At 36.2% G+C, this 27,345-nt stretch overlaps 1 protein-coding gene across 1 annotated transcript; it reads right to left on the reverse strand.

The window, feature by feature from the left end:
• Positions 1-2,192: 2,192 nt before the first annotated feature.
• Positions 2,193-3,189, reverse strand: LOC121797317 (zinc finger protein ZAT5-like). Its single transcript, XM_042196073.1, has one exon. The coding sequence runs from the start codon at positions 3,035-3,037 to the stop codon at positions 2,405-2,407; it is 633 nt and encodes a 210-aa protein (XP_042052007.1). The 5' UTR covers positions 3,038-3,189; the 3' UTR covers positions 2,193-2,404.
• Between the last annotated feature and the right edge of the window lie 24,156 nt (positions 3,190-27,345).

The raw sequence follows: 27,345 nt of genomic DNA on the forward strand, positions 1-27,345 counted from the left end.
AGATATTAGTGTTAAGATATGCGTATGATATTATTAGATATTATCGAATCCCACATATTATAAATATGTGTGGAACCTTTCATATTATTCATTCAATCAATGAAGAAGAACATTATATTATTTTAGTTCATGCCTTTTACTTTCACGCCAATTACTTGCTTTCCATAGAAACCATCGTTCGGAGCTGATCCCGGGGAAAGCCCGAGACGTCCACTTTTATTTTCTCGCCGTCGACCACCCGTCGACGTCGATATCTTGTTAAGGGAAATCATCCCTTAACATACTCCCTCCGTCCCAAGGAAGATGGGCCCTTCCTTGGGGGGCACGGAATTTTATGTAATTTTATTTTGTGTGTTAAGTGGAGAGAGTAAAGTAAGAGAGAAGGAATAAGGTAGAGATAAATGTGTTTTCATTTTTAGTAATGAGTCATCTTAGTTGAGACAAATCAAAATTGAAAGTGAGTCATCTTCGATGGGACGAAGTACATGTTTTAAAATGTGAAGGTATATGAGTGAAAATATTAATTAAAATGAAATATACCTTAATCTGCTAGGAATGTGAAGCCTATTTTTCAAAATTGGAAAATGTGATTTTATTTGGCGAATATCAGAATATTTGATAAGTTAATTAGTTGCTAACTTGCTCTACTCTAGCAGCAAGTTTTGATACTTTAAAACTTGTAAACCGTTCAGCCAAACATCTTTACGCTCAAATTAGGCAAATGAATAACTAATTTTTCGGCCCAATTCAAAATATGTGGTGGCCAAATTAAGAGACTTTGGCTTTTGTTTCTTTTACGAATGTACTAACCAAAATTAAGCATTACGATTTGTCAAGATAGGACTGGTCCTCACTTTTACAGCTAAAAAGTTTACAACATATTAGATGCCTTAATCTCATACGACAGTTGGTAAATAATGAAAACTGATCAGAAATATCATGAATATGATCTTACATCACTGTTTTCTGATCACATGATCATCAACTATTTTTTTTCTTCAATAAGAACCAAATTAAACATGAATTTAAGATTTGATTAAACTATATACAAAGAATCAAGAGACGGTCAATATGATATTTTATTATTGATCACGAAATATATAAATGTAAATTATGACAGAGTAGCATTTAGCATGTAAACATGTGAGCATTTACAAAGAAGCCTAAAACTCTCTCCATACATATATATGTGTGTGTATATAGTGTGTGGGTGAGAGAATTTAGTTTTTTAGCGTATTGACAACCTATTATCCGAAGCAACATCTACTGCATAAGTTTAACAAACAAGATATAAATTGAGATTGTGCATCACCTAATTATATAATTTAATTGAGTATATGTACGTAATTTGTGACGTCTTCACATTTACTCTGTGTTTTCTATGATAATCTTTTTGCTTTTTTTCGAAAAGGAGGTTAGATTGGTGGAGACAGGTGAACAATATTGGACCATCATTTGCAACTTAGAATTTCATAATTTTATACTCTCCAACAAAAAAAATGCTTTATCATGTTGTGCACTATCACTACATGGATATGTGCATGTGCTGGCCAATAAAACATGACACGAAATAAAAACAATATAAAAACTAGTGAATTAAAGAGGTTTGGTTAGGGGAAGAAAGTTGGAAATTAGGAATTAATCAGTCCAATAGTTAGGTGTAAATTGATGGGGTCGGGTGAGAGCTACAAGTGAAGTGAGGTAATTAATAAAAATGAAGTAGAAAGAGCTAGCTTAATTAACAATTTATGTCAATGTGTATATTTTAATGGAATTAATTAGTATGTACACCAAAGAATTATATACATACGGATAGATAGATGGATGGATAGACAAGTGGGATTGGCAGTTACCAACCATCTCTCCTATCCATTAATTATTTGTCATTTAATAAAATGAAACAATTCTCAACTCCTTGCCTTTATCTTTTAGTATAATACTAGTATTATTTTAATTTGTGAAAACATAGAAACTAACCCACTTCTTTTTAGTTGTGGTGCTGGTTATGTTATGCCCAATCCTAGCTAGCTAAGTTTGGATTGTTGCACAACCCATTCTTATCCTACTCAACATACAAAATAAGAAGATGACATGAAAACTATAAATAAATAAGAAACAAAAAGAGCATAAAAAAGATGCCTCATCACTCACTTTTCGTGAATGAAAGGCAACCATGAATTGTAGCCACTTGATCACTCCAATATATTTCAATTCCTAACGTAAAAACCAACCAAACAAAATAGTTGGCTTGGCTCGATTCAAAGATTGATGATCGACAACGTCAAGTGTGAGTAATGCCACTTAATTATGATTCCATAACTTTCATTAACCTAAACCATAGAATTGTACTAAAAAAAGAAAAAAGAAAAATAATTATTCACATCAATTAATATTGTCAACCCCCTCAGTAGTGACAATCCACCAGCCGCAGCTTCTGGCCGGACGAGAAGGCGTGGAACTCCGCCTCCTCGATCGGCGCAGGCAGGTTGAGATCCAACGATAGCATATTTCTCGCCTTCTGATGATCATCGCCACATCTCGCCGTATTGTGGCAGGAACGATGGCGTCTCATGTGGCCTCCCAACGCCTGACCCGACGAGAATTCGGATCCGCAGATTGAGCACTCGTGGATTTTAGGCCTTGATGGTGAAAGAGTAATGGTGTTGATTTTAACGAATTTCGATTCTGCTTCTTCTTCCGATTCATCCTTTTCCGGAGGCGGATTGAATTGTGCGGCGGGTTTAGGCTTCTTGTGGCTGGCGCGGTGGCCGCCCAATGCTTGAAAGGAGGAGAAAGTCCGGGTGCAAGTCTTGCACTCGTAGACGTTGATGCTGTCTTTCCTGTTTCCGCAGGCGAGGAGGATCAAGCAGTTGGCGAGATCTTCGTCTTCTTCGGTGCTGGTTGATATTCCGGTAGAGGTGGTGGGAGAAAAATTGGAAGTGACATCGGAGGCGGAGGCGGAGGAGGAGGGGCGTGGCCGCTTCGTGCGTTTCCCTTTGGCGATGATGTGATCGTTGGAGGTCGATAATTCTTTCATCTTGGATTGGAGTGAGGGGAAAGTGAAAGTGTGGAATGAGAGAGATGGGAATACAAGGGTTACATGTAATACTTATATAAATATTTAGTGTTAATTAATTAAGTAGTAGTAGTAGTAATTTAATTAAAATGGTGAACGTGAGAGAGTGTGTGGAGTGGAAAGCCAAGCTCGTGAATAGTTAAATAAGAAGTAATAGATTTGTAGCCACCAATCTTCCTTGCCCTTTCCAACTTTACACACTCAACTCTTTTCTCAACTAGCTACCACACTCCAAAAAATTAGGTATTTTTTCTACTTTATATTAATGCTTATTTATCGACTTCTTGCTACCAACTAGACTTTGCGTTATTTATCAAGAAATTAATATATTTAACATTACAATTTTGTTACGGGTTTATTTCTTTCATGAAATGTTATAAATGCTTACTAGTTTGTTTGGAGTATGACCATAACTTTTTAATTTTTACATATAAAAATCATGGAATATTTTATAATTTGTGAGAATTATAAGTAAATAAAAGCCTTCCTCACCAGATAATAAAATCATATAAAAATTGGCATCCACTACACCCTTGATACGAATAAACTCGTATCGGAGAATAATGGCGAGAAATCGCCAGATAAAGGAGGTCCGTTCGCGGAAGGAATTCCGTCGAGCAACCGATGAACAAAGACGGAAAAGTAAATTGCAGAAAAGTAAACGACGATAAAGAGATAAATTGTATTTCTTCAATGATTAATTCAAAAGATAACAAAGACTCCTATTTATAATACTCCCTAATAACCTAACTTAGTGATCAAAAAATAGGAAAGATACGCTAAATCAATAATATATGAAATAATAGAGATATGTGAATATTCCGTAGATATATTCGTATCAACTACCCCACGGTTAAAATTCACCTTGCTCTCAAGGTGGAACCACGACATACCAAATAGCGTATCCCTCCTGGGTCAAATACACAAATCTGCCTCTGCCCCCTCTTTTTCAATATTTCCATCGTATGAAAGAATGTACTATCCTTCATAACCAATTCTCCAGTTCTTACTCGAAGCTCAACCAACTTTTTTACAGACAAAGCACTCTCATCAACAAATATTTCAACAAAACTTGTTTCCGTTGAACTAGCAAGCTCTATAGAGATGCTATTAATTTGATTCATAACCTCTGAAAATTGGCTCTTCCTATCATTTCTGTTTTCTCTCTCATCTTCCAGTTGGGGCATAATTGTCTCAAGCTCTTGCTTCAGGCTCCCAGAATTTCTGTTCACTTTCACCGTCTTCATGTTAGATGGTCGCTGATTCATTCTTGCAACATCACCATCATTTGAATTTGCTTCATCATTAAAACTTTAATCATCAAAATTGTGAAATTTCTCCTTAGCTATTCTCTTGCCGAGAGAAGAATTCACACCCTCTGATCTCTCCATTTTTATTGAGCAGGGGAGAACAACAAGTACAACGTGAGGGACCGATGATGGACTGGTATCGGAGTCGACCGACTGAGAGGTCAAAGCTAATGGGAGTGGGTCATCGTCTAACAATTAGCCCTCATCTCCCCTGATACCGGGGCTGCACGGAGGAGCTGGCTGGGGAAGATTCAAGGACGTGACAGCAGCTGCAGCGGGCAGCGGGGCGGCTGTGGGGCAATGGCTCGTCGCGGCGTGTGGATCGCCCACGCAACGTTCGTTTGCATCCATCCAAGACTCCAATTTTCTGACAATTACAGTCAGATGCTCAAGCTGTGAAATCAAGGCTACCTCCGGTAGGTTCGGTTCCAAAGTCGGCATCACCAAATCACATGGCATGTCAAGGGGCTCCATATGGCCGACACTGTTGTAAGGCGGTTGGTATGGAGGCGATGGTGGCTGGAGGGGCTGGTAAGGCGACTGTGCAGCAGTGTATAGTAGAGGCTCGTCTGGTGGGTCAGGTTCGGGTCGCGGGTAGGACACCGAAGAGGGCCTTGGCACACTAAAGGGAGGCGCTGGAATCAGGTGCGCTGGGTCTGGATAGGAGTATCCAAATTGCACGTTCTGGCTCTGGGGGTACCAACACTATGTGGGGCTCGGCATGGGCAGTGGCGAGAGGAACGGTCTGTCGAATTGTGAGACCTGTCGGATCTGTTGATAGAGAGGTTGCCATGACTGGGTTCCAGCGTTGAAGTAACTCGGCTGTGCATAGGGGCCTGGTACGTTCGTATTGAAGCACAATGGTGTATAGGCGGCCTGACCAATTTCCTCCAGTGCTAGCATCTCTGGATCGTCGATTGAAAGAGGTTGGCTATGCTGGAGACCGAAGAACTGATAATGGAAAAAAATATGTGGGCGTGTCTTCCTCGCACTTAGAGATCAGCTTGGGGTCGAATTAGGAGATGAGCACGAAATGAAAGCACCAGATGATACGAGTAAACTCTATCGGAGAATAATGGCGAGAAATCGCCGGATAAAGGAGGTCCGTTCGCGGAAGGAATTCCGTCGAGCAACCGATGAACAAAGACTGAAAAGTAAATTGCAGAAAAGTAAAAGACGATAAAGAGATAAATTGTATTTCTTTAATGATTAATTCAAAAGATAACAAAGACTCCTATTTATAATACTCCCTAATAACTTAACTTAGTGATCAAGAAATAGGAAAGATACGTTAAATCAATAATATATTAAATAATAGAGATATGATAATATTCCGTAGATATACTCGTATCAACCCCTCTACTTGATAACAACTTATCGGGTGTGATTCTGTTGAACCTAAAGAGCAATTACTTCATCTTTAGATAATACTCCATATTGCTATTTTATTCGAGATCTATTAATTTTTATTGTGATGATCGACCAGGACGACTTGACATGGGATTTAGAGTTAGAACTTGAAATTCCATGCACATTCAATGTTTTTTTGAAAAAAAAATGAAACAAGCTAGCACTAATATTTTTAATAGGTAGAATTATTTTATCAATTTTGTTCTTGTATATTATTCGAGAGTACATCTCTTTAAATGGTTTAAAACGTGTAACATACATCATAATCTTTGTGTTAATTTAACACAAATTGTTATATAAAAAAAGCAACAACTACTATCTCAAAGAAAAACATTATTGCACTTCAGTTAGTAATCAAGACCTAATTTAAGTCGACGCAATGAATATTTGCACATTTAATGCTTATGTAACTACCGTCACTCTATATTTATTAAAATAAAAAAATGAAAAAAATGAAAAAAATGAAATACTATACCGCTATACGTTAAAATAATAGTATACTCCTGTAATTATATATAAAAAAAAAAAAGGATTATCTCTATCGAGTCGTCCGCCTCATTCCACTATCCAGCTTGCTATTATATGTATACACATATATTTGGTGTGATCTGGTGATCATGAGCATGAATATTCAGAATATTATATTATATTCTAACACTACTAATTAATTATATGTGCCTTTATATTAATTATGTGCTGAAAACAATTACGGAGTCCGACTTATATGTATATTTATAATTTATAAACAATATTGCTAATTAATTATTTCTTTTAAAAATATAAACTATTTTTATTTTGATGCTTCTCTTAAAATTAGAAACTTTTTATTTTAAGAAATTTTGTATCTTTCTGATAAAGTGGAATTTATTTTACACTAACAATATACATCAATTAGTTTTTTTATCTCTCTTACTGTTCTAATTGTAAATTGAAACCCGTACTATCTCTTTTACACTAGTAGGATGGATGGATTACTTCATATACTATCACTAGGGCATTAGTTTTATTAGTGGACCTAAAGGGCAAATATTAGGACGAGAAAAATAACCCGAAGAAACTATAAAATACTCCAAAAAAAAACTCCAAAGTCCTCTCCTAGAACTACACCATACTTCCTAAATTTCACAAGGAATTCAATTTGCATTGTAATAGTGGCTAATCTTAACCAAAAGTATATAGATATAAAGACCGTTTATTTTTAAAAAAGATTAAATAGCTTCTAGTAAACTGATTTATACCAATAAAGAAAAATATTACTAGTATTATCTTAAAAGGTTGATAGCTTATTAAAAATATTACTACTACTATACCAATAAAAACCGCTTATTTTTCAAAAAGATTAAATAGCTTATGTCTAATGCATATTGCAGCAGGTCAATAAATTATCTCACAAGGCCACAATATTAGGTCACTCTAAAGTGAACCAGTATTATTAGTGTTAGGATGCATCTAGAGTAATAAATTTTTATTTGTTTAATTGATTGTATTAGTTGAAATTTATGAAGTGCCGTACATTGATAAATGACACAGACTATTGAATATTTAATTAATATATTGTATGTAGATGCAAGGGTAAGTCATTATTTAAGGGGTGCACAAAATTAATGTTGATAAAAGGAAATATATATAAAGTGGAGTCGAACGATTTTGGCAGCGAAGTCACGATTTAGCAAGTGTTAAAGCAAAGGTGGGTTGCATGTTTAAAGCGTGTGCTACTTTGATCACTTTTACTTCCTCTATTTACTTCAACTTAAAGCAAAGTAGAGATGGCCAGATTCGGTTGGTTTAAGCTAACCTATAACCGCTTTTCATCTACCATTTAACACAAATTGTATTTGCTTTAACTTCTACTACTACTAATTATCCACTCTATTATTTAAAAAAGGACAACATTGCTTAATCTTATGTTTTAATTGTGTTAACCAATATACTCTCAAGACATACACACTCAATATCCTGCATTCCAGCAATAAAACCTTATGATACAAATACATTTATTTATTTAGGGTTATTATCGTCTAATATTATTATTACTTTCGAAAATAGATAGTATTAGTTTTTCCATGAACATTCAACTTGATATGTAATATCGTGAATTTAATTACTGTCAATCCGTCTAATCCTAGGGCTTCTCCAACCATTCGTACTAAACTCAAAGTCATTTTTGAATATATGTAACACTAAAAAGTAATTTTATTCCAACCATTTACATCAAATTCAAATTTTACACGACTTTTTAGTATAAGTTTCACAAAATATTTGGAGATGCTACATTACACACCCATATTACGAATTGTTCCAAAGAAAAATGCAAAACCGAGTTTGAATTTGCAATATAATTGAAGCAGTTTTCTACATCAAAATTGAGATTTGGTGTATATATAGTTGGAGATTATCTTACTCGTTTCTCAATTCTCACAAATTCTTCTTTGTTTCTCAAGATTATGTTGATTCACTATAAAATTTATACCGGGAGATAAAGAAGTGTATATAATATACCAATATTATACTATAATATTAAACCAAATAATTGAAGAAGAAAAGTAGTCCACGTATATAATGATTTTATTTGAGTGTTTCGTGTATTTTTATTGTTGAAGGCACATATGTTTTGATTATTTGATGAAAAAGCGACGTGCCAAAAATGTCTGGTTTCCACAATCAATGGCCATTGTGTTCTTCACGTTTATCACTCTCCTTTCAAGTAGCTTTCTGATCTATACCATATGTATTTAATAATTCTAAAAAAAAAAGTTTTCTCATGCTCAACCAATAAATCGACGTTTCTGTTTCATTTATTTTTTTTCTGTTTCATCTATTATTGTGTAGATACGTTAGTGGTAATAAATAGTACTATTAATACTTTCTTTATAACTTACATACATTAAAAGCAAAAAAATTAAGATATTGAATTGGAATATGATAAAATTCATTTTCATCCTTATCTAGTCAATATTTTAACATAAGTCGAAAATCCATAACAAACCCATAAACAACCGAAAAAACGACTAGTTGAGAAAAAAAATATCGAATCTAATATTAAATCATAAAATGTTTGGGGGTCCCTTTAAATTCATTCAATTTGGTTTCCAATTTAAGGTAAACTACCAGTGCCAAAAAAGTAGAGGAATATCAATTTTGAAATTTGTAAAATGGGATGATAGTGATGCGGCACACGTTAGCGACTAATCTCGAATATATATAGATTATAGAATGATCAAAACTAATTTTTCTACCAGAATTGATGGAACAAACTAATTCAAGTATTGACGGAAAAACTTAATATTCTTGAAATTGTATATGTAGTTATAAGATACTAGCAAATACATGTAATTAGAAGCGGCTATATAATTGCAAAATAGAGTTGAAGGTATAGGTAAAATTAGAGACATAGAGATATAATTATCTAATTAAAGTAATAATGAAGAGAGGGTTAATAGTGTGCAGCAAGTACAGATGTAGAATAGAAGCGCAGTAGCGGTGAAGAAGAAAGGCGAATTGTTTTTGGGCTTTAGAATAAGAGAGGATTTAAGGTTTTGGGCCTATTTAAGTATACACTTGGGTTGCAATTTTCGGTAAATTTGGTTTTGGGCTTTAGAATAATAAAGAGGATTTAAGGTTTTGGGCGTATTTATATACTTGGGATATCTACACATATATAAAAGTGGAATACCAAAGAATCCATTTTACCTCCCAAATATTGTTCAGTTTTGTCATTTCGGTAAGTCCACAAAATGTTGTCCACTTTGTTTTTTTTTTTCCATTTTTGGTAGATGGTCTCACTTTCCACTAACTCGTTATACTCAAATTCTATTATAAAACTAATATATAAATGTGGGACCTACAATCCTCTAACTTTTTATACTTACTTTTTCACATTTCTTAAAACCCGTGCCGAGTAAAAAATGGATAACATTTTATGGGCAGAGGGAGTACTATATTAACACATGATTGATATGAGTATATATCATAAAGAGTTGCCAAATCAGTCAAATCACACTTATATGTATCTAATGGTTACAATGAAAATTCTCTTAAAGATTATTCCTATGACTGTTGCATAAAATAAGACCAAGTGGTCTCTCCCTTAATTTATTGTATTGACCAATGTGATATACTCCTTCCGTCCCTTAAATTTTGCCACACTTTGACCGGGCACGAGTTTTAAGAAATGTAATGGAAAGTGGTTGAAAAAGTTAGTGGAATATGAGTTCTATTTTTATATATTAGTTTTATAATAAAATGTAAGTGAGAATGAGTTAGTGGAATATGAGATCTCCTATAAAAATGGTAAAAAGTGAAATATGAAAAATTTTGTGGGACGGACGAAAATAGACAAACGTGACAAACTTTTAGGACGGAGGGAGTATATATATAAATTATACCAAAATTCATATTTTTGTTATCTGTATTTCTCTCCACATATAATCTTTCTTCTATTTTACAATTTCTCATTTTTTTAAGTTATTCATCATGGATGATGAGAATAACATAGTTCTCTAATTCCAAAATTTCAAACCTTCCTAAAAGTTTATTGTATTTTAAATTGCAATTTATGACTTTTGTTTATTTGTTTTTATTTTATTTTGTCATTTTTTATAATTTTTTTAAATTTTTAATAATATAATAATAAGGGACAGTACTAATCAGAAGAATGCCACGAAGCTGAATGTCATCCTTATTCAAATTTGTCTTTAAATTATGTTTTCCTATTCCTTTTCACCGTTAATTGAAACCTTTATATAGTTAGTCATTGAAATTTCTTTAGCCTTGCATGTGTGTCACATTCTACTCTCTTCATGTCATTAACTGTCCCACTTGACTTAGACATAAATTTTAAGAAATACTGTGAAATGTGGTTAAAAAAATTGATGAAATGTGATGTCTTTTTTTATTTATTAGTTTTATAATAAAATGTGAGGAATTTATTTGATAAAATAGTTTCACGTGCTTTCATCTTAAATCTAGCTAGCGTATATTGAAACTATCGGATAGTTGTAAATTGTCGAATGAATTTCGAATTGATTTACAATCTACAGTGACTGTATGCAATACTCTTGTTAAAAGTTACTCCATTCGTCCCATAATAATTGTCACACTCTTATTGTGGGCACCAATTTTTAGAAATGTAAAGAAAAGTTGGTTGAAAATGTTAGTGGAATGTGAGACCCACTTTTTTATATTGATTTTATAATAAAATGTGAGTGAAATGAGTTAGGGGAATGTGGAACCTACTTACTATTTATGATAAAAATGAATTGTGACAATTATTGTGGATTGACTGAAATGAAAAAGAGTGATAATTATTGTGGGACGGATGGAGTATTTTTTGATTTCACGTGTGCTAATAATGTCGATTGGCATTTGGCAAAATGCATAAATATTCCGATAAATTGAAAATGAAAAACTTCAATTAGGCAATTAGCTGTCAACGTCGTGACTTTTGAGTTATGAACCATCAATTCGTTTTTACAAGAATCAACGTTTATGAGCATTTTATTCCAAGTGAGTTTACGAGTGTGACCCGATACTTGAGTAAAAAATTATTAGTAAATTAATAAATGTGTAACTATTATTGATTTATTGGATTGACTATATTTAATTTCCTCAATTTTCAATTGCAGGTCTGGATTATAATGGTGCATACAATAATACAGGATATTCAAATAAAAATTAACTCAATTATGTGATAAATAGATAAATGGGTGGAAAATATACAAAAACTTTTTAGGCCACCCGCAACGCGTCACGCGGGTGGCCCGTAATCCGTCACTAAGGGACGAGACGGCGGCGTGACGCGTTGCAGCGCCCCGTCTAGTCTCCAGCCCGCCACACGTTCTGTCCCGCCGTGACGGATGGCGAGACGGCTTGCCACGCGCCAGGGCGACGTGACGCACTCCGGCGCCATGCGTGACGCCCACTCGCCGACCCGCGAGTGGGCATCGTCACGCTGACGCAATAAATCATTTGTTTTAAATCTGAATTTAAAAAAAGTTAAAAATTTAAAAATGAAAAACAGTATTATTACCGTTATATTACCGTTTATTTATTTTTTTTTATTTTTTTACTCTATAAATACTCCTAATTCATCCTCATTTCACGCACAAATACACATCTATTCTTCCCAAATCATCTCCATTTCCTCTCCAATTTTCATCTAACCTCTCATCACAAAATGTCCGGCGACGGAAACTCTAGCGGTGGCGGCTCCGGCGGGTTCGACATCAACGCGTTCGGCGACTGGGGGACATGTACAATGTCCTGGGTGGTGGATCCGGTTCGTCGACGCCGGGGGTACCAACCACCCCATTCTGATATGGATGCATACGTTCGTCCCTCCGCCCCGAGGTATTCGCAGGGATTATCCCAGATTCAGGAGGATTATTCTGTTGATCCCACTCCGGAAGAAGGCCGAGGCAGATGAGGAAGCCGAGGCGGTGAAGGAGGCCGAGGCGGTAGAAGCTCCAGGGCGGAGGCGGACGAGGAGGAGGAGGATCTAGGCCGACATCCGTACAGTCCCAAAGAAACGCTGGCCGTGTACAACTGTCACGACCGCACTTGCTAAGGATAGCATAGTCGGGGAACCGTGACTAGGGGTGGGGTATAAGAAGCGGGAAAAGAATTTAGGGAAAATAAAATCAAACATTGGTTGCGAGACATGACTAATCAAGTGCTGATACATAGAACAAAAGATACTCGATCATGAAAACTCGAGTAATTGTTTGTAAAAATTTCAAAATATCAGAATTTGAACAAAATAGACTTGAGTCCTTTAAGATGCACAACGGAAGCAAATGAACGCGGTTCCATGTATGAAGACATGAACCTCCGAGAGTCAAAATCTGACTGAATTAAATGTCTTATCTCAATAGCACTTCCTCCACCACTTCGCTGCTCAACCTGCACATTTAAAAAATATATGCAGGGCTGAGTACAAAAAGTACTCAGTGAACACATTGCTGAAAAATACACATATACATTTGAAAATATTGTTAAGCCATCATCACAGTAACACTCGGGGGTGTTATTGAAAATGCCCAAGCTTACTAAAAATATTCACATTGGGCTGCAGCCCCTTTTTCCTGTACTTTTAGCCATATCTGACCACATTGTGCCGTCGAGATGGTGTTCTCACACGGTCACCTTCTCTGCCCATCATGTCAGAGGTATCCTTGTGCCGGGAAGGTGGCCACCTTCCACGGTCACCTGCTCTGCCCAACATGTCAGAGGTAGCTTGTGTACACTAGTCCGAGCGGGGACACCACCCTCACTGGGACCCGAATTCGACTTATATCATCATTCATAATTCACTTGGCCTTAGCCAAACAGATAGGCATCATACAAAAACATTTATGGCAAGACAACATCTTTAAAAATCACGAACATGTGTTCGTGTTTTCATAAAATACGATTTGTATTTTTAGTATAAAAAAGCTCACCTCGTTCGCTTAAAACTCCTTAACTTGAATTTTCCAGACTCCACCCTTAACTCATGGAGATAGCCTTTTGAAAACAAACAACGTACTAATAAGACTCGAGAAATTCACATACTTATAGGAATGCATGCCCCTACTTTATTTCTTTTATCATTTGTTCACCGTTAGAAAATTTTAGAAACTTGCATATTAATTAAATTGGGAAATTTAATTAATAGCACTTCTTTATTAAACTTAATTGTTCCTGTGACTTGAGAACGTCGTCTCCCTCTTTCTTTCCATTTCCTTAGCGGCCGCCCGAGGCGTCCGAGGAGTCGCGGGGCAATGCCGGTCGGCCGCTTACGCCCATAATTCCTCCGTTGGCTCCTCGTATTTTCCATCATAATATCGAACAAAAATCCCAAAATTTATTTAAGCGCATAATTGAATTATCGCAACTATTTCCCTTTTTTTTAAGAAAAATTATATGTTTTCCGGACTTGGAATAAATTATTCATACTTCAAAATTATTTCGAAATTAATTAAATAATTCTCAACAATTAAATTATCGGTCCAAGGATTAATTAATTTGACCCAAGATAATTGTTATCTTAGCCCACCTTATTTCTCCAATTTATTTAGTGAGGCCCTAAAAGAAATAGCCCAATTTAATATATATCCCCAACATTATTTCTCCTCAATCAATTAACAAGGCCCAATATACTAAATTATTTCCCCACCTTATATCTCCAATTAAAACTTGAGCCCAACACAAATAAAAGATGGAGCCCAAACAAAATAAAAAGGATGGCCCAAAGCAAAAGAGATTCCCCCCTACTTCCTCCATCTCGGTCAACACCTATCATTCCTTCACCATTTCAATCTCTCTCTCGTCACCCCCAAATCCCATCGCCTTCCCCCAACCTCACCACACCAGAGTCGTCGGCCGTCTCCTGTCCGACGCTCACTGTACTCCGGCGACGTAGGTGTCGTCCGATCCTTCCGTCGCACGCCGCTGAACCATCGGCGGTAGCGCCGATTCGCCCCTCCATCGCCCGACACAGCTGCTGCCGTCGGGCTCCTCCGCCGCCGCATCGCTCCAGAATTTCTCCGGCAACGAAGACGAGCTCCTCCGCCGCCGTCAAGGCGTGGACGATTATGATCGAAAAGTGTGGGCTTCTCAAGCAGTCGCTGCCGTCCGTCCAACCCAGCCATCGTTCATCATCGAACCAACCCCGAAACGTCCTCAAATCAATCCGAACAGCCCCGAAGATAAGTTCTTAATATGATTTCATGAATTGAATTTCGATTATTTGATTTAGATTGTCCGAATTATTGATTTGCTTCGGTTACTGATTTCATGAGATGTACAAGTATAGAACTGGATTTGGGTGGGAAAGTGTATACCTTCAATTGGCAGATTTGTGAAAAAAAAAGGAAGCAACTCGATGAATTTCTCGGCTTCTATTTCAATTGTCAGTTTCTCCTCAATGTCATTTCAAGAATTGATATCATGAAATTAAAATGTGGAGGTTCGTGTTCATGGGATTGTGAACAAATTACCTTGAATTGAAGTTGAGAAGAATAAGTCTTGTTTTCTTGATGCAGAGAACAGAATAGTAGAAAACTGACTGTGAAAGGAATATTATAGAGGGAATGTGATTTGGTTTAGATGTGGGAGAGATTTATGGAGTGAGGGGGAAGGAACGGTTTTAACAGTGGTGGAGTGAAAAATGATTGTGTGATGGTGGTGTGGGTGAGTTAAAGAAAATGAATTGAACCTATACATAATAGATGTCAAGTGGCGTATCCTTCAAATATTATGTCAAAGAATGATGGCTTCTACTGCAACCTATTTATGCATCATTTAATGCTGTGTGAAAAAAATTTGATCCTCTGTATCTGCCCTCTATCTCTTTATTTATTTATTTATTTATATATATTTGTTTATTAACGTAATTATTTGATAATTGTTCGCTTGTTCATTTAATTTGGTGTAGGTATACTCGGTTCCTGTTCGTGGCTGTCCTCGTTGAAGTACCCGATTTTCTTAAAACGCATGATGTATAAATTTAATTTTGTTGAATTTTTGTTGAATGTACCGGGCATTAAAATTTTGATTTTGGGATCTTATTTATTTATTTATTTAAATTTATTATATTCATATAGGTGTAATATATTTACGTGTTCTATTCACTTTCCTATCGTCAAACAACAACAACAATCTATCGTAGCTCGGATTTAATCGCCTAAAAGTTACTGATATAGATAATCAAGCTAATAATATTGTTTCCAATAATATCGGCTTAGCGGGTCGTTACAACAAAGCCTGGATCAGCGTCTCGTACGATCCCATCGTCGGGAATCAACAACCCCGAAAGTGCTTCTGGGAAAAGGTCACCGAGGCCTACCATGAGATTAAGCCGAAGGGGTCCCGCCGCCGCACATATAAGAAGCTTCGCGCTCACTTTGACCGAGTCGACAGAGAGGTCAAAAAATTCTGCGCCATCTACAAGAGTGAAGCGGAGCCACGGGAGCCGACATTCTGAGGTCGGCTTTGCGAGTCTACTACGACGATACCGCCAAACAATTCAGATATGTCGATGTTTGGAAGGTCGTCAAAGACGAGGAAAGGTGGGCCGGCGGTGTCCGGTCCAGCTCGGGCTCGACCTCGAAGCGCACGAAGCACACGGCGGGTGGCCAATACTCGTCTAGTGAGGGCGGTTCGGGCAGCGCCGCACAAGAGTTTGCCTCGCAGGAGGTTGAGGGCACGGCAGACGATGCCGGGGGGTCCTCCCGTGGGCGCCGTCAGCCGCAAGGGAGAAATGCGGCAAAGATGGCTAGAGAGAGGAGGGGCCAAGCCAAATCAAGCCATGCGGGCTCGGGGGCACCCTCGAACTCCCTAATGTCCATGACATGACCGCCACAATGGCGGACACTTCCCGCATGACGCCTCCCCAATACCAAGCATATCTTGCCGGAATTGAGTTTATGGCAAGACAACTTGGTATTCCGCCTCCAGGTGGCTTCAGTGCACCTCCACCGCCTTCGGGGGATGATTCGCCGGCGGAGTAGTTTTTTTCATTTTCTATAAAATTGTATTTTAAATAATGTAATTTTTATATTTTTAGGATTATAACTATGTATTTTTTTATTTTTTTAATTCTAAGATGTATTTTTATTTTATGTTGTAATTTTATTTTATTTTTAATGGAGTGCGTTTTTATTAATTGAATTTGTTAGAAATAAAAATAAAAAATGAAATTTAATAAATAGTAATTTAAGGCACGGATAAGAGATGGAGGGTTGCAGGTTCCGTCCCTTAGTTAAGAGATGGAGTAAAAAAGTACAGTGGGGCCCATGAATAGTAATTTAAGGGACGGTTAAGAGACGGATAAGTGACAGCGTTGCGGATGGCCTTAGGCTGCTACTGTACAACGTTCCATTGCATTGTCAGTACATTGTTTAAGATTGAAGAAATTGCGTCTGATATTTGTAAAATACTTATAGGCCATGTTTGGTTGGCGAGAAAATAAAGTTGGCAAGGAAAATTATTCCTGGGAAAATGAATCCCCGGGAATATGATTTCTAATAACTTTACTTTCCCGTGTTTGGAAAATATCAAGATTTGAAAGTATATATTTGATTTAAACACTAAACTAAAAATATACTTATCATTTTTTATTTATAAAAAATAATAATACTATTATTTAATAAATTATTAATTACAAATGATAATAATTATATTATTTTATTTATTATTATGATGGATAGTTTTAATATGGATTATACATAATATATAATAATATAATAATAAATAAGATTATTATTATTATTATCATTATATTTACTTAATTTTTAATTGAATAAATTTTATAATTTAAAATTTCACTACAATTTTATTGTTAATTACTAATTTATAAATTAATAATTATTATATTATTATATAATTATAATTATATTAAATTATTTAATAAATTATTATTATTATTATGATAATAAAAATAAAAATAAATATTAATAATATAGTTATAATTATGATAATTTGAATTATAGTTATTTATTATCCTGAAATTAAGCATGGTTTATACTTTTAAATTATTTTTAAAACATTGTAATAAATAATAACGATGATGATAACGATGATGGTGATGATGATGATGATGATGATGATGATGATGATGATGATGATGATGATGATGATGATGATGATGATGATAATAATAATAATAATAATAATAATAATAATAATAATAATAATAATAATAATAATAATAATAATAATAATAATAATAATAATAAAACTGTACTATATTGCATTAAATATGTAAGAATCCTAAAACTGGAAAAAGGAATACCGAAGAAAAGTTAGGATTCAGAATCCTGGAAAGTTGTACTAACTTTCCTTGTTTCAGGATTTTGATTACTTTCTCAGTTTGATTAAAAACGGAAACAAACACAGGAATTTAAAATTTAAGAAATCAGATTACTTTCCTAGACAGAATCTTGGCAATCAAATATGGTCATACTTCTTCCATCAATTGTTAAGTGAATCATAATCATTTTACAGACATTCCAAAATATACGGGTCATTTTTATTTCTTTGACATAAATAAACATTTTATGTGCCATTTAATATGCGTCATTTTTTCTATTTTATTAGCTTATTTATATTTTCCACTTAATAAACTAAACATCACTCCTAAATTATGAGCCACAAAAATATATACTACTCCTACTATTGTACTTCAATTAACAAGAGCCGAAGGTCGTGCAGAATTTTATACTGGTAGTTGTTTAGTACTCAAATGGAATTCTTGTTAAGTGTGGATGTGGATGTGGATGTGGATGTGGATGTTATCGCTACTAGAAATATAAAACACGTGGTCGGAACATTATTATATTACTACTCCAGAGACATTAAAATTCCACACAACCAAGGACAGATATGATAGAAACATTGAATTACAAAATAGCAAAAGGAGTGAGTGAGAATAATTATTAGGCCACATTCCTCATTGCGAATGTTCAAATTGTATCCAATCGCATCTCATGTTTCCGATTTGTTTGTCGTGTTCTGTGAGTTTAAATTCGAATTTAATTTCCATTTTTCCCACCAGTGCTTTTAATAAATCTAAAACAAATTCAAATACTCATTCCACACAAATATAAACCATTACGAGTTTTAACGTGTAATTGATAAAAGAAAGTAAAATAGTATATATAGTAGGTGATGAAGCCGATAAATGAAAAGGTATTAAAAAGGAGAAAATGTTTCCGTATAGACAATTTTGATGGAATTGGTCGAAGAAAATTCGGTCAAATTCTATGGGACACAGGAATATCATAGAGTGAACTATAAAAATGGAATACGGACAAAATATGATGCATATTTGAGGTATTTCGCGAAAAAAATTATATATAAGAGACAAGGGGACAAATTCATTTGGGATACTTTTTCATATTTTTTTTCTTATTAATTTTACCCTTTCCGGCCTCAAGGTCAATTTTGACCTTTTCTTTTTATCACCTTCTTTATGATTTCTATCCTCTCTTTTTGTTATACTCACTCTTTCAATTTAATTGTGGTTTCTATTCTCACATCTACTCCTTCTGTCCCATAAATATAAGCAGATGATATGACATGTGAACTAAAATAAAATTGGTAAAGTAAGAGAGATGAAGAAAATGATAGTTAAAGTAATGTTAGTTAATAATGGGACTCACATTATTATTAATTTTTTTATGGTGGTATAAGTTGTAAATAACTTAATGTATATGAGTAATATATTGTGATAACTTTCTATAAATGGAATGTCCATATTTTTATGGGAATGACGAAAATGGAAAGTGCACATATTTTTATAGGATGTAGAAAGTATATTTTTTCTAATTTATATTTTCTTATTTATTTAATATAGTCTGTTAATATTATATTAGTTATACATCACAAATAATTAATATTTTTGAAACTCCGAATGGAAATAATAAATGATGAAAATTTAATTTCAATTTGCGGCATTGTTTATATTTAAATTCAATTATTTATATACGCTTTCTAAAAATTAGTATTAATTAGATAATTTTATTGTTTATTGAAATTTTTGTTTCTAAAATATGATATACTCCCCATGTATTCAAAAAATAGACTAGTTTATTATTTTGGGCCGGCCACCAAAAGAAGACTAAGTTTAAATGAGGAAAATTTTCAACAAATAATGATCATACACATAATTTATAGTGTAGACCACATAATCCACTAACACTCATTCCAATAACTTTTCCCTCTCTCTTACTTTACCAATTACACATTAAAATTTGTATTATTTATAAGTTTGTCTATTTTTTAGGACAGAGGGAGTATAATATAAATTAATTTTTATTGTATTTGAAAGTATAATTAATTATTTTAAAAGAGATAAATAAAATAAATGAGAAAGATGGAATAAAGAGAAAAAATAAGTAGGAGAATAGAAATCATAAATAAATTAAAAGAGTTTGGAACGATGAAAGATATAACTCATAAATAAATTAGAAAAGAGCGAAATAAATAATTTAGATGTACTAAAATACCCTGTAATGCAAAATGTAAAGGAAGCGCAAAAATGTCTACGGTCTCGAATGAATTAAAATTTTGTCCAAAGAGGTTGAATGCAATTTATTTTTACAAAATACCTTAAATATGCATCTTATATTTTCCACGTATTTTTTTATAAGGGTAATTTTCCTATAAATACATGAACTTTTAACATATTTTGAAATTTCCATTTAACTTTATTTTTTAATATAAATGCATGAACTTTGAATCTTTTTTTTCCCTAAATGATAAAATTGAAACTGACGTGACAACTACAATTTAGGCAATGCACTAAAACGGCGTATTTGGTTTAACTAATTTTGAAAATTAAAAAATAAAAATTCACTTTATCAGTTTTCCACTAAAAATCCTCCATCTCACATCTTTCTCCTTTTTTTTCTCAAATATCCCCCAAATTGATTTTGATCTTTGAGTTGAATGGAGGAATGATTAACGCTTGAAGGAGACTGTTAATTTTTTAAATTCTGCCTTTGACCTCATGATCTGAAAATTCGAGTTTTTTTTTATCGAAATGCTGTGTGATTTCGATATAGTAATATATTTCCACACTTTCAACTTTGCTATGCTGCAAAAAACTTCAGTGTCTTGTTCTTTGCTTGTGTCTTGCATCATTGATTTAGGTTACCTATTCATTGATGATGCTCAATTTGGGAACAATTTTGCTTGTAGCTCTTTGTGTTATGGGAAGGAAGAAAATAAAGAAGAAAGATGTGAGGTGGACGGTTTTTAGTGGAAAAAATAAAGTGGTTTTTTATTTTTTTAATTTTTGAATTAGTTCAATCAAAACAACGTCCTTTTAGTACATTGCCTAAATTTTAATTGCCACATCAGTTTCAATGTTGTCATTTGGGGAAAAATAAAAAAAAAACTCAAAGTTTATGCATTTATATTCAAAAAATAAAATTCCGGGGAAATTTAGAAAAATATTGAAAGTTTATGTATTTATAGGCAAGTAACTCTTTTTTTTAACTCACATAATATCACTCTCTCCATCCCATAAAAATATGTGCACTTTCCATTTTTGTCTATCCCATAATAATATGTGCATTCCATTTTTGGTAAGTTATCCCAATTTATTATCCTTATACATCAACTTATTTATAACTTATACCACCATTAAACAATACTCCATCCGTCCACTGAAAATGACTCACTTTTCTTTTTGGTTTATCTCAAACAAGATGACTCATTACAAAAAATGAAAACACTTTTATCTCTACTTTATTCCCACGTTCTTACTTTACTCACTCCACTTAACATACAAAATTAAATTGCATAAAATCTCGTGTCACCCAAGGAAGATGTGATCTTCATCTTCCTTGGGACGGAGAGAGTACTGATAATGTGGGTCATACTATCCACTAACACTACTTTAACTACTCTTCTCATTCTTTCTCTTACTTTACTAATTTTATCTTAATTCTCATACCATATTAATTGCTCATATTTTTATGGCACGGTTTATGACATTACAAAAACATCAAATAAATTCAAGATTGAACAACAACAAAAGGTACCTGGATAATATGGTTTGCACATATCAAGCATGTTAAAAAATATATCGCCAAAGGTCTATGGACAAAAACTTAATTTCATTTGAGTTACTTTTACACTATTTTCAAACTTGTTTTTGCCTTTTTTTTGTCATTTTTAATTTTAAGGAATATTTTAGTCTTTATGTTTAATAATTAATAATTCTCTCTTATCCTTTCTATCTCTTTTCCCCTTTTCTTCTCTTTCTTACTCTCTTTGTCCCCTTAAAATAGAAACTTTTGAAATGACACTAGTTTTATTTTAAAATTGGTAAAGTAAGAGAGATATAGAAACAAAAGTATGTTAGCGGAAAATAGGTCTCATCCCATAGGAGAAAAAGAAATTTTCTAATATAGAAAGTTTCTTTTTAAATGATGGACCAAAAATAAAAAAAGTTTTTATTTTTAGAGAACGAAGAGAGTATTATTTATTTGATTTCTTATTCATCTTTCTCATTCTTCATTTATTCTCAATTTAATTTTGTTTGACAATAGATATTCCATGCACATAACTTTAATATTATATAGTCCCTCCTACCCAACCAAAGTGACACATTTTTTTTCCATATGTTTTATTAAAATAATAGTATTAAAATAATAGGAGTAATAAATAGTTAAAGTGTATTCCTTTTTCCAATCCATTTGTTTTACAAAGTTAAACCATATCTTAAAACCTACGCTGATCAAATATGAGATATTAATGAAAAACGGATATAAATCCAGTACAGATTCGGAGTCATATTTATGGATGCACTATTATGTAAATTATTTTGTTGTGACAAGCAAAACTGATAAAGACCAGTAAGAATTTTAATAATTTGCGGACAAAACTTTAAACATATTAGCGAAATCACACCACCTACCCGTTAAAAACTTAGTTGGTCACTAAACAAAAATAAAATTAACTCTCAGGCCACCCGCAACGCATCACGCGGATGGCCCGTATCCAGTCACTCATGGACGGGACGGCTGCGTGACGCGTTGCCGCGCCCCGTCTCGTCCCCAGCCCGTCACCCATCCCGTTCCGCAGTGACGAAACGCGAGACAGCTCGCCACGCGCCGAGGCGACGTGGCACGCTCCCAGGCCATGCATGACGCCCACTCGTCGTCCCGCGAGTGGGCATCGTCATGCTGACGCAATAATTCATTTTTTTAAAAATTCGAATTAAATAAAAAAAGTAAAAAATAAAAAATGTGAAACGGTAATATTACCGTTAATAGCCGGTTTTCCTTTTTTTTTAATTTTTTTTCACTCTATAAATACTCCTAATTCATCCTCATTTCACATACAACTACACATCTACTCTTCTCAAATCATCTCCATTTCCTCGCCAATTTTCATCTAACATCTCATCACAAAATGTCCAGCTACGGAAACTCCGGCGGTGGCGGCTCCGGCGGGTGGGATCTCAACGCGTTCGGCGACTGGGGGAGCATGTACAACACATTGGGTGGTTCTGGTTCAGTAAAAATCATGGATTAAATATGCCCGGTCAATGGTTTTGACCAAAGAATAAATGTGACGAGACATTTAATTTTGTGAAATTAAATGATATAGCGTCGATCTACATTTTACGTAGATAAATGTAGTATATTCACTTTCTCAAATCCGGTTTCCGGTGAGTGAGAAATAGTGGATTAAAGTTGGGCATAATTAGCTTTTAATTAAAGCTTGGAGCATGTGCTTAGGGAATAATTAACTAGTGTTAATTATCCCACATTGGAAGATTAATACATCTTTAATGTGTTTAAATTAAGTGACTTTATGTTACTTAATAATTATAGTGGATCAAGATGGGTGAAAAAGCCCACACGCGCGCGCCGCCGCCGCCGCCCGCCCCGCCCCGCCCGAGCCCGAGCCCGTACTCGTGGGCGTGGGCGCGGGCTCGGGCCTCGGGCCCTGGCCCGAGCCTGATCCCGATCTCGATCTTGATCTTGGACTTGGCAATTGGTCTTTGGGTGGTCTTTGGGCTTGGGGCTTGGCCCAAATATTCTTTTTGGACCACCGCCGAGTCAGCAATCCAAGTGGCTTGACACGTCGTCAAGCGAGGCATAGTCACGGCTGCCACGTGAGAAATCCACACGCTCCACATGCGAAAGGCACACGCTCGTAACCGACGTCGGTTACGAATCTGCCATGATGAGCCTTCATGGCTCGGTTGACCCTGCATGGTGGCTTGGCCTATAAATAGGCTAGCCATACCACTGCATTAGTACACACCATTACAAGCCTTCTGCATCATCATAAGCTCTCTCCCTCTCTCTGCATTGTCCTTCTGTCGAAGCTCTGCCCTCTCCTCCATCCAGTTCGTCGGAGCTCTACTGATTGCGGTGCTGCATCAATAGAGACGTAGCCGTTTTACCTTTGGGGACGACACGCCAAACCGAAGAGCACTACCGGGGCGTATCTCGTCTTGCGGGAAGAGGCCTCCTCGACTCAGCTCAAACATTTTTCACGGTTACTGTTTCGTTTTTACATTTGTAATCTCATTCTAGTTCAGTTTCCTCTTTTGTATTCCTTCTTTTGGGTTGTATTACGCCCGGCTCTTATCTCTTGTAATCAGTAGAACCAACAATCGCAAGACGAGATAACTTGCCTTTGAAGGGATTTGGACCTTTTAAACTGAACTAAAAACTTTCGAAACTTAAACCTTTGCTGGAGATGTCGACGGAATCCAACACTGCTGCTGCCACCACCACCTCCGCCATTCCCTCCACCATGGCGACCACTGGACCTGTCAACACGTCGTCGATTCCGACGATGATGCCCACTCCCGGGCGCTATCCTTCTTCCTCAACAACCCCTTGGGAGTTCGTTAACCCCCTTGGGCTCACTGGTGGATCCACTTCGAGTGGGTCGGTTGGTTCCACTCTGAGTGGTTCCTTCGGGTCCTTTAATGGATCGAGTGCTGGGGCCTTCGGGTCTCACACGGGTGTTGGTCCTTCGGGTCTCACACGAATGCTGGGGCCTTCGGGTCTCATGCGGGTGCTAGTCCCTTCGGGGCTGGTACGACCATGGCGGGCTCTATGCCTAACGTGAATGGTGGGGGCTCTATGCCCAACCACGTTGTTGGCTCCTTCGGGGGCAACGAAATTGGTTCATTCCAAGGACCAGGTGCGGCACCTATGGCACCAAGAATGATGCCACCTGCCGAGAAGCCACCAAAGTTTGGAGGATCTGACTTCAAGCGGTGGTACCAGAAGATGTTGTTCTACTTGACAACATTGGGCGTCGCCAACTTCCTCACGGAGAACGAGCCGCCCGCGCCAAGCGACCAAGAGACTAGGCTCGAAGTCATGGCGGACTATGAAGCTTGGAGAGAAAGGGATTATCTATGTAAAAATTTTATTTTAAGTGCATTAGATGATAGCCTCTATAATGTATACTCCAATGTAACCACATCTAAACAAATGTGGGAAAACCTAGAAAAGAAGTATAGCATAGATAATGCTGCAGGGACGGAACAAGTTGTAGCATCCAAGTTTATGGACTACAAAATGGTCGACTCTCGACCCGTCATGGAGCAAGTCCAAGAGCTCCAAATGATCATCCACTCATTAGTGGCTGAAGGGATGACCTTGCCCGACAAATTCCTAAGGTGCACGATCATTGACAAGCTCCCTCCAAGTTGGAAGGACTTCAAGAGTTATCTCAAGCACAAGCGAAAGCAGATGACCCTTGAAGACTTGATCGTGAAGTTGCGCATCGAGGCCGACGTGCGCAAAAGTGATCAAAAGGCTAAGGGCTTCACCCCAAATGAGGCCAAAGCCAATCTGTTGGAGCGGGGCGGACCCTCCAACAAACGCCCTCGCCCAAACCGTCCAAACGACAAAGGGAAGGGAAAGCAGCCTTCAAAGAAGTTTGAAGGCGACTGCTACAAGTGTGGCAAACCAGGCCACTTTGCTAAAGACTGCCGCAGCAAGAAGAAGAAGCCGGCTGCCCACGTCATTGAGAAGGAATTCAAGGACTGGGATGAGAACGACTTCATTGCTGTGGTCACTGAAGAGGTCAACCTTGTCAACAACAACAAGGGTGGCTGGTATATTGATACCGGTGCTACTGCACATGTTTGTGCAGATAGGAGTATGTTCTCCACCTACAACAACGTTGAAGGGAGAAAGATAAACATGGGGAATCAAGCCTCGTCTGAAATCCTCGGAGTTGGTGATGTAATCCTCAAGATGACGTCTGGCGTCTCAATCACCTTGAAGGATGCGCTGCACGTTCCGGACATCCGGAAGAACCTAGTTTCAGGATCAATACTAGTGAATAAGGGTTTTAAACTTGTATTTGAATCCGATAGGTTTGCATTGTATAAGTTTGGGAAGTCCCTCGGAAAAGGTTATGTAACCGACGGACTTTTCAAGCTTAGTGTAGCAACACTGCGTGTTCCAAAGCCACTGGCTAATAAGAATAAAGTATCTACTTCCTCTTATTTGATTGAGTCTTCAAATTTGTGGCATTGTAGATTGGGACATGTGAATTCAAAAGCTATTAAAAGATTAGTGAATTTAGATTTACTAAAGGCTAATGAATTGGATACCCAAGATAAATGTGAAATTTGTCTTGAAGCAAAAATGACTAAGTTGCCGTTTCACTCGGTTGAACGAAGCACAAAACCCCTTGAATTAATTCACACGGATGTATGTGATTTAAAGATGGTGCAAACAAGAGGTGGTAAAAAGTACTTTATCACTTTCATAGATGATTGCACAAGGTATTGCTACATTTATCTTTTAAGAAGTAAAGATGAAGCAATAGAAGCGTTCAAAAATTATAAGAACGAGGTTGAGAATCAACTTGGTTGTAAAATCAAAATGATTCGAAGCGATAGAGGAGGCGAATATGTAGCCCCGTTTGAGGAGTTATGCAACGCAAGTGGTATAATTCATCAAACAACTGCTCCATATTCACCACAATCTAATGGTGTTGCAGAACGCAAAAATCGAACTCTAAAAGAGATGATGAATGCACTGCTTCTAACTTCAGGATTACCACATAACATGTGGGGGGAAGCTGTTTTGACAGCCAACTATATCTTGAATAAGATCCCTCTCAAAGGAAAAGATGTCACTCCTTATGAGTTGTGGAAGGGAAGGAAGTCATCCTACAAATACCTCAAAGTGTGGGGGTGTTTGGCAAAGGTGATGGTTCCTCCGCCCAAAGAAGTTACAATCGGACCTAAGACGGTTGATTGTATCTTCATTGGATATGCACTTAACAGTAGTGCATATCGATTTGTTGTTCACAAGTCTGAAATATCGACTATCACAGTAGGAACAACAATTGAGTCGAGGAATGCTGTATTTCTCGAAAATACATTTCCTTGCAAAGACAAGGAAAAAGTCTCAACCAATTCTGAGACAAGAATTGAAGAAGCCACTAGTTCTAAACAAGTGGAAGAATAAGCCACTAGTTCTAAATCAGCAGATGCGGAACCTGAATCGCGCAAGCGTGCAAGGCCCGATCCAAAAGATACAGTACTAAGACGTGGTAATAGAGTCAGAACACCAAAAACTTTTGGTCCTGACTACATTGCTTTCATGTTGGATGAAGAACCAACATCGATAAAAGTAGCCTTTGCTGGCCCAGACGGGCTGCATTGGAGAGAAGCTGTTCAAAGCGAAATTGATTCAATTTTGCTAAACCACACATGGGTGTTGGTTGATTTGCCCGAAGGTGCTAAACCTTTAGGATGCAAATGGGTTCTTAAAAGAAAGTTTAAGGCCGATGGAACAGTTGATAAGTATAAAGCCCGATTAGTAGTAAAGGGTTTTAAACAAAAGGAAGGACATGACTTCTTCGATACCTATTCACCTGTAACAAGGATTACATCTATACGAGTGCTTCTCGCTATTGCTGCATTGCACAATCTTGAGATTCATCAAATGGATGTAAAGACCGCGTTTCTAAATGGTGAACTAGAAGATGAAATCTATATGGAACAACCCGAAGGGTTTGTAGTACCTGGACAAGAGAAAAAGGTATGCAAGCTCGTAAAGT

The sequence above is a fragment of the Salvia splendens genome, chromosome 1, assembly GCF_004379255.2.
Source record: "Salvia splendens isolate huo1 chromosome 1, SspV2, whole genome shotgun sequence".
NCBI classification, from domain to species: Eukaryota; Viridiplantae; Streptophyta; class Magnoliopsida; order Lamiales; family Lamiaceae; genus Salvia; species Salvia splendens.

Excerpts from the sequence above, each read along its gene's own strand:
- LOC121797317 (XM_042196073.1), bottom strand. The coding sequence starts at position 3,037 with ATGAAAGAATTATCGACCTCCAACGATCACATCATCGCCAAAGGGAAA.